General features: G+C 39.3%; 1 protein-coding gene across 1 annotated transcript; it reads left to right on the forward strand.

The window, feature by feature from the left end:
• Positions 1-206: 206 nt before the first annotated feature.
• LOC128859951 (polycystic kidney disease 2-like 1 protein) lies at positions 207-10,897 on the forward strand. Its single transcript, XM_054097127.1, has 9 exons — positions 207-407; positions 486-900; positions 960-1,184; positions 1,268-1,499; positions 9,425-9,655; positions 9,735-9,977; positions 10,063-10,259; positions 10,323-10,388; positions 10,599-10,897. Exons 1-9 carry the CDS (start codon positions 257-259, stop codon positions 10,747-10,749), a joined length of 1,911 nt encoding a protein of 636 aa, XP_053953102.1. The 5' UTR covers positions 207-256; the 3' UTR covers positions 10,750-10,897.
• Positions 10,898-13,209: the final 2,312 nt, after the last annotated feature.

Raw genomic sequence — 13,209 nt, forward strand, 5'->3', positions numbered from 1 at the left:
TTTTTATATAGGTATGTGTATCGACATTAAAACAGTCAATCACTGAATGAATAATGCAAAAAATATTACATATAAATACAACTCTTTTTTTTTAAATCAAATCAAATTCATTTTAAATTTGCCTTGAGTAAAAATGTGTTTTCTATCGTAAACAATTTTTTCTTGTGAATTGAGCTCAGTGTCACTTTATTGAGCAAAGAAAAAAAAATAACAGAAAGCATATTAAATTTTTCATTTCTTGAATTTATTGTCGAAAATGGAAAAAGAGGTTACAAAAGGCAGACAAACTGCGCTATCGAAGGCCACAAAGAAATCGCACCGGCTCAAATATGAAAACGAAGCTGCCGCACGCTCAGCACTGATCGAGTTCTGCATCTACATGTGCTTTCTGGCGGTGACGATTCTAGGTGAGCAGAATTCTAAAATTATGTTAGGACTATTTGAAAATAATAAAAAATACAAATTAATTTGGTTTCGGTTAACAGTGGCCGCATCTTCGCGTAATTTGTCAATGTATTTTTTTAATGACACCATCGACAATCTATTCGTAGACCGCGATGTCAATGCGCCAGTATATGAAGTTGATCTTGAATTTGAAAATTTGGCTACACTAGATGATTTGTGGGAGTTTTTGCAAAGTAAATGTATACCCGATTTACATGGCGAGGAAAATGATGATGATGCCGTTGAGAGCGAACAAACAAACCAACGTAGGCGACGCGCACCTGAAGAGGAGCTTATTTTTCTAACCCAAAATGTAGTATTGGGACCACCACGCCTGCGTCAGATACGTGTGAAAGCGGATACTTGCGATGTGCACGAGGTGTTTGGCAGATATTTCAACAAGTGCTATGCCGACTATTCGAAAGCCAATGAGGATACGTCCGCTGAATTTATGGGGTAAACCAAAGATAGTAATTGCTAAATAAAGGTGCTTGTGTGTACTAAAAACTTTGCAGTGCTAAATATAAGACGCTGAATGAATTGAAAGCTCTACCGTATTGGGGTAAGATCACCATTTATGACAGTGGCGGTTTTGTGAAGGACTTAACCTATGATTATGAAGAGAATCAGCGAATTGTGGCAGATTTGAAGAAGAGAATGTGGCTGGATCGCGCCTCCCGTTTGTTTATGATTGAGTTTACACTCTTCAATGCGAATAAAAATTTAATGAATAATATTAAGTGAGTGGCCGTTGTATGTTTATGATGTTTATGTATGTGTGTATGATTCAATGCTTCATCTACCGTTATTTTCTTCCTAACAGATTTGTTGCCGAATTACCACCGACCGGTGGTGTTGTCCCTACCTATAGCATACAATCAGTCAAAACAAGTTCGGTGTTTTGGAAGGACGGTATAGTGGTATTTGTGGCAGGCATCCTCTTTTATCTCTTCATTATATATTACACAATTATTGAAATCCTCGAACTACATCATATGGGTGTGGCGAATTATGTGCGCGTAATATGGAACTTTGTAGACTTTTGGATAATTGCGGTAAGTAAAAGGCTCGAAGCTTTTCTATTTACATACATATCTGTCCGCAATACTAGCAGCACTCTCGTTGTCGCACGGGGTGAACACATAAATACAAACGTAAACCTTGTGCGTGATTAGCATTCTGTAGGGCTGGGTTCGAGTCCTGCATCAAATGATAGGCAAAATATTTAAGGGCATTATTATTTACGTACTTTCTGATTAATGCTGTTGAAATGAGGCAGCTTCTAAGAACAAGTAATTTAAAGAAAATATTGAGTATACGTATCAGGAGTAGAGGCGGGCATGCCGAGCACAAATTGACAGCTTGGCCTCCTTCTCTGCGCATACAACCGCAATTGCCACAAAAGTCCAAAATCGCAACAAGGTCCTCAAATCGCTGGCCGGCAGCACTTGGGGCAAAGACAAAGAATTGTTGCTTTCGACACTTAAGGCAATTGGCCGGCCGGTTCTAAACTATGCTGCGCCTGTCTGGTCGCCTGGAACTAGTGATTCGCAGTGGACAGAGCTGCAGACATGTCAAAATACCGCCATTCGGACAGCGACCAGGTGCCTACTGATGTCTCCGATACAACATCTACATAACGAGGCACAAATGCTCCCAGTAGCGGAGCGCAACAAACTGCTCAGCAAGCAGATCCTGCTGGGATGTTACCGCAGGTTTCACCCCTGCAGACACCTGCTTGAGCCTGAGCCGCCTCCAAGGCACGTCAGGAGACACATCTTAGACTACTCTGACGAAATCCAGGACAAAACTGACCGCAACCTACTGGACCGGACAGTATTTAGACAGTCAATAAACGATATTCACCGGGAGACCGTTACCACCTTCATGAACTCCCGTCCTGTGAATGCCGTAATCGGAGTCCAACCACCACCTATTGCAGATGAAGAGATCCAGCTTCCCCGTGAGACTCGTGTAACACTGGCGCAATTAAGTTCTGGATACTGTAGCAGGTTAAACTCTTACATATTCAGAATCGACCCCGACATACCAAATACATGTCCGGCATGTGAAAGTACCCCGTACGACACTAACCACCTCTTCACATGCCCCTCAAACCGACTCATCTAACCCCTTGGACCCAACCTGTCGAAACAGCATGTTTCATGGGCCTACTCCTAGATGAGCTAGACGAAGGCGACCGATGATATGCCTACACAGACAGGGCTACCTATGCTGTTAAAACAACAACAAGCACAAATTGTACTCGTTTTGAATAAAAAGAGGTTGTCTGTAAAGTCGGTTTACCGACGATAGTTTACGATAGTGACAACGTCATAAGAAATTACTGATGGAATGGTTGCATTTTTCAAAAAAAAAAATTTAATTTTATTTGTTTGATAGACATTTTGTATGGATATAGAGAAGGAGGTAAATGGAATCGCAATGGATTTGATCAAGTTAATCACGTTATAAAGTCAACAACACCATTTTTTGGTGCGTGCAGCCGGCTACATCGAATAATAAGACGTTATCACGTCAAAAAGTTTAAAATGTTAAGTTTTTCATTTAAGTCACATAGGTTCAACAGCAAGGCGAATCTATTAAAGATGGTATCGAAAAATCAGCTGATTTGTTTTTGTTTTCCTATCGCCGTGTCCATGTTGCTGTCAGCCCTGAATGAAACAAAGCCAATTAATTTTTTGTTTTCTACTTTGCCAATACTTTGTTTGACAATCAAACGAGCAAAAAATTGTTACTGGTCTACTGCCACCACCATCAATGAATGCCCCTTGTACAGCAGCATATTTTCTTATTTTCCAGAAGTTTTTTTTTCGGAATTCATATTTATTCATAAATTTACAAAAATTGAATTATTTCACTGGCTTTATAATAAAAACATTATTAACAAAACAACAAAAAGGCGGTATGACAAAAGTCTACATCCATCTGCTTTGGCTCACTCAAGCGAAGCAAACATTAAAAAAGTAGCTGTAAAGAGTACCACTATTCAAAAATTTCAGTTGACAAGTCATGATTGCTAATACATACCCTATGAGGAAAAAGTACCGGGAATGTTTAATTTAAACGAACCGCGCACGTGGGAACCGGTCCATATATTTTTCATATGTTGGTAGGATTGTAAGGATTGTCACTTTTTAGCGCCATCGGATCGTTTGAGAGATGCTGTACGTCGCAAACGGCCAGAAATGTGGGCAAACAATTCTTGGATTTTGCATGATGAAAACGCGGCATCGCACCGAGCACAAATTGTGCTGGATTATTTGACCAAACACCAAGTAAATACCATCGTGCAAGCACCGTATTCACCTGATATGGCCCCGTGCGACTTCTTTTTGTCTTCCAAGTTGAAGTTACCACTTCGTGGAAGTAGATTTCAGTCGATAAAGGAGATCCAGGAGAATCTGACGAAGGAGCTGGAGGTTATAGCTTCGTCGGCCTACCAGGGAAGCATGGAGGACTGGGTTAAACGTTGGCACATGTGTGTTGCTTCAGACGGGCCATATTTTGTAGGAGATAAAATAAGTTTGCCTAAAATTTAACACTGTTTTGTTTTATTTAAACATTCCCGATACTTTCTGATCATAGGGAACGTACATACACGTATCTCATAATTCGTACGAATTCGTGTGAAAATAAAAAGCGAACCGGTCGCCGAAAGAAGCTGTTCAGAAGAGATGTAAGCTGCATTTTGAGTGAAATCAACCAAAATCCGAGAATTAGTGTTCGGAAATTGGTCCAACGTATCGTCGTGACATGCGGAAAAAGTATTCATCCATGAACTATAAAAATATATTTTAACATTAGCGGATATTTTCGCAGGATACCACATAAAAGACGCCTTCGGCTTGAGTTTGCACAGGCACAGGGATTTCTGTTCTACATTTTTATTTACTCACGCATCACAGTTCAGTATATTTGGAAGTGATGGCCGGGTTAAATTGTGGAAGAGAAGAAATGCGTATATGGAAATGAAGAATTTGTTACCTACTGGCAAGTATGGCGGTAGTAGCGTAATGGTTTCGGAAGCTACAGCTATAACTGCATCTAACATTTAAAAGTATGTTAAGCAACATTTTAAGCCATAAGTAGAATGCTTTGGGCTGCGGCAAAATTGGGTTTTCTAACAAGACAATGACCCTAAACATACTGCACGAAGTTTCAAAGAATGACTCTTCTAATATATTACGCACCTAGACAACTAAATATGTACAAAACATCGCCGCGTGCGTCGCCATCAAAACGATAGGTGCCAGGACATTTGTGTAATAAGCAAAATGAAACGTCCTCAATGTCAGATGATTTTGGAATGCTTTTCATGAGCGGTTCTTTGGCTTTGGACGGAATAATGGTTGCAAAAATATATATCCAACTTGAAGAGGACACCGTTTTGCCTCTCTCAATATGGGAAATCTCAAAATGCGTACGCCAAGACGACTCCGTAATAAGTCATGACAACAAATCTGCAAGTTAACACCAAGATATATTATTTATAGCATTCTTAACGTTCTTAACATTCATAATTATTATTTTTATTGGATTTTCGCATATGGATTGGCTTGGAAATTCTCCGGACTTATGCATACGAATATCCACCGGCGCATCTTTGGCACATTATGACACGCAAAGTGGCTATTTACAAGCCAAGACAGATGGACGGAGTTAAAAGAAAAGTTAAAAAAGGTCGGGGTAGAAAAAATTTCGTGCGCAGCTGTGGAAGGGCTAGCGGAATCAATGTACACGCGGGTTTCAGATACTAAAATTCTAAATTTTGTGTGATCTTATTTAAATTTAATACAAAAATAATTGAACGACAATTATAAAATAAATAAGACAAATGGAAGAAGAGACATTATGTCGCTGCTCTGAATTAAGATGGTTTTCGTTATTTACTATTTATAAAAAACTAATAAATAATCGTTTGAAATCGAAACTTTCTCTCGAATTATGTAAATTTTTGTGATAAATTTGTATTATATTTTATTAATAAGATGGAGTAAATGCAAACTAAGAAAATTGGAAAAAAATTATCAAATTAATAGTCGTAAGTTTTGCGTGACCGCCAGAACGAGCTATCTACCTGAGTTGTCCCATCCACTGGCTTTTAATGCTTTGTGACTTATGGTTCCAAAATGATGGTCTACTTAAAATTTCTCATCCATAGGAGATGCCACGCTCTTTTTATGAACGAATTTCATTTTCGTTTTATTATAAGCTTCTTCTTTTCGCCAACGGTCTTGTGCATTTTCCCAATATAACATTTTTTTATATGAAAAAAAGAATGCCCAACAGCGTCAGCACAAAAAAAATATATATACATATAATATAAAATTAAAGCGATTTGAAACTTGCTCGAATTCGCAGTTTTGATGAAAATTTGTTGATTTTTTTTCTTAATTTGTAGATAATAGGTTGGGGAATAAAATTAACGCCGAAGACATTTATTTAAACAGAAACCAATAATTATATCAATAAGTTAATCAATTATATATTCTCCGTCATTTTTTACAACTTTTTCCGACCTCCCGACCAATTTGTGGATACCGTTCCGCCAAAAATCGTTTGATCTGGTGTCAAAGCAGTTGTTGAGCCAATTTTTAAGGACCTCTTTGTTATCGAAAGTAACGCTCTTTAAATGGTTGGATAGGGTGCAGAAAAGATGATAATCGTTCGGTGCAAAGTCCGGAGAGTTCGGCGGATGCGAAAGGAACTCCCATTCGAGCTCTTGAAGAGCGGCTTTGACGACTTGTGCAACATAGGGCCTAGCTTAGTCGTGAAGGGGTATGGTTTGGCCATGTCGATCAGGCCTTTTCAGTCGAATAGCCTCAATCACGCGCTGTAGCTGGGCAATGTAGAGCTACATACTTGTTGACCGTGGCATTCCTTTCGAGCATTTTCCAGTGCACCATGCCCACCAAACACATATCACGATCTTCTTTGGATGAAGATCCGGCTTGACTGTGGGCTTTGGCGTATCTCCTGGAGCCACCCACTTCTTTCTTTGCTTTATAATGATATATAGGCACCATTTCTTATCTCCCGTGACTGTTTATGACGGCGTGTTGGTCGATGGCGGGCGAGATGCTGAGAAGCAATTTGAGGGCGTCTGTTTTCTTTTTTTTTTTTGGTTGAGCTCGTGAGGCAACGAGGCTCCCAATTTTTTTGGTAAATCCCATTGAATGAAGGTGATTGAGAATCGTTTTATGATAGCAGTTCATTTTCAGTTCATCGAATTCAGAAAGCTTTCCGCTGCGGGACGTGTCATCGACGTCTGTGTAGCCATTTTTAAACTTCGGAAATCATTTCTCTACTGTAGACTCGCCTATGACACTTTTTCCATACACGTCGCAAATGTTCAGGGCTGCTTCGGCAGCTTTTTGACCTCGATGACAATCAAAGAGCAGGTGTCGAAAGTATTGACTTTTGCCTCCTGGGTATTCCATTTCTAAGCCGTAAAACTAATAAAAAATTTGATAGCTCAAAAATACAATTAACTTAACTTTGTAGGTACATCAGAAAGAGTTCTATCGAATGAATACTTACCCTTTGTCAAACAACGAACTAATCGTTCTAAAAAAAAAAAGAAAATTTAAAAACGCTATGAACTTATTCCCCTACGAAATAAACTGGTGGTTTTTTGAATATGCACTATTTTTATAAAAAAATTATTTGAATCAATTAAGAAAAAAATAATTTACCAAAACTTGCCAATAAGCCCAGTGCTATAGTTATTTAAGGCACTGTACATACAGTCTGTGTCAGAAGAAAAGAACCGGTTTTTTCTTGTAGCTTCAAGATATGTTTCGCCCTGCTTTTTGGTGCATAATAGTCCCACTCAACGGCTACGATGCCAATGCTAACTCAGATTAGTGCCGTTCGAAACTTTCCCGTAAACGCAATCAAACAAAATTGAGTGAAAAGTACGCGAAGCACTTCGAGACGGTGTTTTTATGCAGGCATTCGAAAGGGCCGAAATTATCTTACGCCTCGGCTGCAAAAGTAATTAAAAAATCAAAAAAGCTTGTTATGATGTAGAATAAACGGTATAAGGTGTACAAAAATGTTGATGACTTTTCCGGGCGCGGCTTGAAGCGAGTGACGACAAAAGAGCAGGATAAAGTGATCGTCCAACTTTTTAAGTGCGATACTTCTTTGGGACTACGCCAAGCACTCACAATTCTTGTTAAAAAGGGAGCTTATGTGAGTGTCAACACCATCGAACGACGACCGAAGGAGGCGAACATATCCTACCGCTCCACAACAAAACAAGAAAACGGCGTCACAGTATTGGACTGGACTTCCCAGTCCCCAGACACCAACCCCATTGAAAATGTGTAGGGAACTATGAAAACGCATCTTGCCGAAAGCCCAGTCCATGATTTAAAGCAACTCGTTCATCAAGTTCGCAAAATCTAGTCCTGTTTGTCGACGACCTACGCAGAAAAGCTAGTTCAAAGCATGCCAAGAAGATGCCAGACTGTACTCGACAACGAAGAAGACTATACGGCTTATTGAGTAATTGCGACTCGTAGTTTTGTACATACTTTTACCCTATGATCAGAAAGTATCGGGAATGTTTAAATAAAACAAAGCAGAGTTAAAGTTCAGGCAAATTTATTTTATCTCCTTCAAAATATGACCCGTCTGAAGCAACACACATGTGCCAACGTTTAACCCAGTCCTCCATGCATCCCTGGTAGGCCGACAAAGGGATGACCTTCAGCTCCTTCGTCCCATTCTCCTTGATCTCCTTCATCCACTGAAATCTACTTCAACTTAGAAGACAAAAAGAAGTCGCACGGAGCCATATCAGGTGAATACGGTGCTTGCACGATGGTATTTACTTGGTGTTTGGTCAAATAATCCAGCACAATTTGGGCTCGTTGCGATGACGCGTTATCATTATGCAAAATCCAAGAATTGTTTGCCCACATTTGCGGCCGTTTGCGACGTACAGCATCTCTCAAACGCTTCAAAACGGAAGAAGACTCATGGTGCACTACGTCTTAGCAATGGAAAAAAACAGTCAACATCACCTTCCTGGTATTTTTTGATCGTAGGGTATGTAAACCAAATTTTAATTATGTATCTTTTATACTTCATGAATAACCGAGTATCCTCTTTTCTGACACAGACTGTACATTAGGCCGGGTCGATTTGTGGGGAGGCAAAAAAATCGCCCATTGCTCTGTGAAAATCGTATTCTAGGGATCAAAATAAGAAACTTTGCCGAAGGAACCGTACCTCTAAAACGAATTCTGATGTCCCCCAATTTGGGTCGAACTTTTTAGTTTCTTTTCTATAACTCACTTAAATTAATTTTTTCATTTACATATCGTCCCCTTAGTATAACAATAGCCTATGTGCTCATAGGCTATTATTTTTTTATTGAATTTTTGGATTCTCCATCGTCGATTTTATATGTGGTCAAAATTTTGTCAAATTCTAGTTCCACAAAGTGGGTCAAAACGTCAGTCAAAAAATAATAAATATTTACAGACATAACGAGATTTGAGTGAGAGCTACTTTCGACAAAAAGTTTGAAATTCATTTTCTCAAAACATCAAAAAATTTATAGGCTATTTTAATACTAAGGGGACGATATGTTCTGACTAAATAAATTTCTTAAGAGAAAAAATAGATATTATTATAAAAAAATAATAAATATTATTATAAATAAATTAAAAATAAAGAAAAAACATAGCCATTTAGCTGATTTTTTCTTGTAAAGGCCAAAAATGGTGATATTTTTAAATTGGGGAACATCAGAATTCGTTTTAGAGGTATGGTTCCTTCGGCAAAGTTTCGTATTTTGATCTCTAGAATACGATTTTCACAGAGCAATGAGTGATTTTTAAATCGACCCGCCCTACTGTACATACAGATGTATAGCAGATTTGCTTGCCAATGCCAGACATATTGACTTGCATTTACATTACTTTTCCCACCTTTTTTACAGTTAGCATATTTCACGCTGATCTACAATATCTGGCATCCATTCTATGTGAATCTATTATACAAAAGGGTTGAAGAAAAGCCAAATGAGTTTCTGGCGTTGGATACGTTTTGCTTTTGGAATTTAATGTATCGTGATATGATGGCCATTTGTGCCTTTTTGGTTTGCATTAAAACATTTAAATTCATTAGTTTCCATTCAACAGTGAGACATTTTTATGTGACCGTGAGTTCCGTAAGTAAAGGCTTCAGTGCATCAGTATTATAAGTATTAGGAAGTGGCAGCAACTCTAATCTTAAACTTTCTCCTTCAGTGTTTTCGTGATCTCTTGGGCTTCGGCGTTATGTTCATCATTGTCTTTCTGGCCTATGCTGAATTGGGTCTGTTATTATTCGGCAATGAACACAATGATTTTCGCAACTTTTATCAATCATTACTAACAATGATACGCATGATTTTGGGTGACTTTAATTATGAGACTATCGAAAGGGCAAATCGCATACTCGGTCCAATCTACTTTATCACTTATATATTCCTGGTTTTCTTCATTTTACTGGTACAGTATTTCACTGTTAAATTAAACAAAAAAAAATCTTATAAACATAAATGCCTCCTTTTGCAATCCCACTTGTGAATTTCAGAATATGTTCTTGGCCATTATTAATGATACCTATAGTACTGTGAAAAGAGAGGTTAAGGGAGGCCGTAATTATTTATTACTTTATGTAAGCAAATTGCTACATAGATGGTGCCCCAAATGTTTCCGCGCGCAGCCGCAGGATGAAACACAACCAGAAGATCAGGCAAAACCTTCGCATCGCAAAGATGATGCACCAGAGTAAGTGTGCCCTTGTATTATTGTGGAATACAAATTTTAAGGATTACTCAAATATTATTCCAGTAATTTAGAACCCATCGGACAACAAAAACAACAAATTCAAGATGCGAACTCCGCGGCGATTACTCGGTAATATTTTGGAATTAATCTATGAGTCGAATAAATTCGTGATTGAATGAGCGCTAAAACCGAGTACTACTATGCGTTGCGAATGGCATGAAATAAATAAATGGATTACCGATATTTTCAAATTTTGTTCCATTTAATCACGAGTTTCATGACTCTGCTCAAGATTGTGTTGTGTTGTGTCAACTCAATTGATTTCGATTCGATTTGAAGTTTAACAGCGCGTCAAGTCGCTTTGGAGGACGTCATCGCACAGATGGTTACCGATGTTGATCGAACAATGCGAAAGGTTTTGCCACGTCGACGTAAAAGACCAAGTGTTAGACAAGAAACTTCGTCGGAACCTGAGACCCGAGAAGGCTGATTTGTGTAGAAATAGTTTGAGTTCCTTTTTCTTTAACAGGATTAATGCGTTCGTTGGACTGGCAGATGCCTCATTTGTTTTGTAAAAGTTTACATTTATCTCTAGTGGTTGTCTAAAACGAGTTCAATTTCTTAAATATTACGAGCAAACCGGCCCAAAAATAAAGAAAACCACTAAAAATAGTTTTTTGTTTTCTAATTTAATTTTTTTTAAACACATTACTTATCGCTAATGTGCATAGAAAATTGCTCTCTGGTGCCAGGCGAAATTCAAAAGATTCAAAAACGATTTTCGTGGGAACGGGTACGTGGAGGTGGCGATAGGAACAAAAAATCACATGGGAGCGGAAGTGTGAAATGCTTCGTTTCGGAGGTAGTGAATTTTGTAGTTTAATGTACTTTTTACCCTAACACCCTATAATTTTCTTGGTGTAGATTCTATACAAGGATCGCTACCGGTAGCTGAAACGGGAATAGGGACATACTATTGGAAGGAAGAAACTAGACGAGAGTCCTAAATACATGAGCGCGAGAAGCTTGAGATGCTGACCAATAGGGAAAACGTCCGAAAATTCTACCAGAAAGTTCGGCGGCTTACAGAAGGTGGCGTTTTGAGGCGTTTCAAGTAAGAACAAAGACGACGATCTGGTGACTGACATTCAGATCGCCCTTAAATTATGGAGGGAATACTTCTCGAACTTGTTAATTGGTGACAACTACGCTTGTCACTGAGAATGTGCTACAGCCACGTAATTGGTGTAACTTCTTATGCTGGAATTTGGTGCTGCAGACTACCATGTTTGCAGCCCCGGCGAAGTCGATCAGCCTCTGTCCGTTACCAGATGTTTCGTTGTGCAGGCTGAATTTTCCGACTGTAAGACCAAAAATTTCCTCATTGCCCACCCTGGCGTTGAAGATGCCAAGCACGATTTTTTTATCATGGCGGATGCAGCGCTCATAAAAACGTTCCAGGCGCTCATAGAAGCAATCTTTGGTCGTACAGTCCTACTCTTCCATCAGGCCGTGGGTGCAAATGAGCGAGTTGTTGAAAAAACGGGCTTTGATGTGGACTATTGTGAGACGCTCGTCCACCGGAGTGAACAACAATATTTGGTGACGAAGTCTCTCTGCCACAACAAATCCAACACCACATTTGCGCTTCTTTATTTTACGTGCGGGTCCCAAACCAAGCGCAAAACCACCTATCCTCGAATGCTTCGCCTTCTCACATTAGCTCGCTCTTGAACGGGTGTTCGGAAGTTCCCCAGAGGATAATGGGGTTAAGCCCGGATTTTGTGAGCTGCTTGGAACGTATGTAAAAAATCGCCCTCTCCCAAGTGAATGGCAGTCAGTGATTTTCCCCACTTGCGTGGACTTCTACATATGGAACTATCCTCCAATGAACGCATGCCTACCAATTGAAATTTAGGTATGCTCTGACCAATGCTCAAGAAAGGACTAGTATTATAATTATAGCGTATAAGGTTCTAGCGACCGTACTGTGCGAATGGCTGAAGCTCACCATCAACTAACTGATTGGACTTTGTCAACGTGGCTCTAGCCTCAGAAAATCTACAATGCATCAGATATTTACAATACGCCAAGTCTTGGAAAAGACCCACGCAAAGTGACGTGACTCAATACCAGCAGCACCGTCAGAATTGGGAAGGACCTAATAAGGTTTCAGACAGGCTAACTCGCTGTCGTGTGACTTTTTTAATCTGGTGCTGGAAAAGATCGTGCGAGCCGCAGAACTTAATCGCTCAGGCATAAGTTTTTATGAGAACATACTATTTTTCGCGTATGCCAGTGATATTGACATCATCGGCCTTAACAATCTTACCAACAAGTGTTACTTTGGACTAATTGAGTAGTAAAGTCCTCTCTCAATGCACAAAACTAAACACTCTATAAGGCTTTCATCATGCCTGTTTTATCGTATGGCGCAGAAGCATGGAGAATCACAACACCCGATGAGGCGTCTGGTGGAATATTTGAGAGAAAGATTTTGCGGAAGATTTCATAATCCTCCAAATTTAACCCTCCTAGCACGGTGGCTATGATATAGGGTGAAACATGTATTCATGGAAGTATTTTCGAAGGGTCTAAATACATATTCTTATTTACCACAACTTCAATCTCCTATCAGTTTCCACAAATACATACATACATACATGTATATATGAGGAAGGCGAGCCAAGAAGCATCGAGAGAATGGTAACTCCTAAAGGTAAAATGATAGTTAGACAGAGATAGCTAGTTCTGTGAAAATTTTCTAGATTCTTTGGCAAATCTGAGAACGAATTTTACTCATTCTGATGACATCGGCCGCCGTAGTCGAATGGGTTGGTGCGTGACTACCATTCGCAATTCACAGAGAGAACGTCGGTTCGAATCTCGGTGAAACACCAAAATTAAGAAAAATATTCTAATAGCGGTCGCCCCTCGGCAGGCAATGGCA

Source organism: Anastrepha ludens, chromosome 2, assembly GCF_028408465.1.
Source record: "Anastrepha ludens isolate Willacy chromosome 2, idAnaLude1.1, whole genome shotgun sequence".
In the NCBI taxonomy this organism is placed as follows: Eukaryota; Metazoa; Arthropoda; class Insecta; order Diptera; family Tephritidae; genus Anastrepha; species Anastrepha ludens.

Excerpts from the sequence above, each read along its gene's own strand:
- LOC128859951 (XM_054097127.1), top strand. The coding sequence starts at position 257 with ATGGAAAAAGAGGTTACAAAAGGCAGACAAACTGCGCTATCGAAGGCC. Across the intron at positions 1,185-1,267 it reads AATTTAATGAATAATATTAA|ATTTGTTGCCGAATTACCAC; the intron begins GTGAGTGGCCGT and ends TCTTCCTAACAG. Across the intron at positions 10,260-10,322 it reads CGCAAAGATGATGCACCAGA|TAATTTAGAACCCATCGGAC; the intron begins GTAAGTGTGCCC and ends ATATTATTCCAG.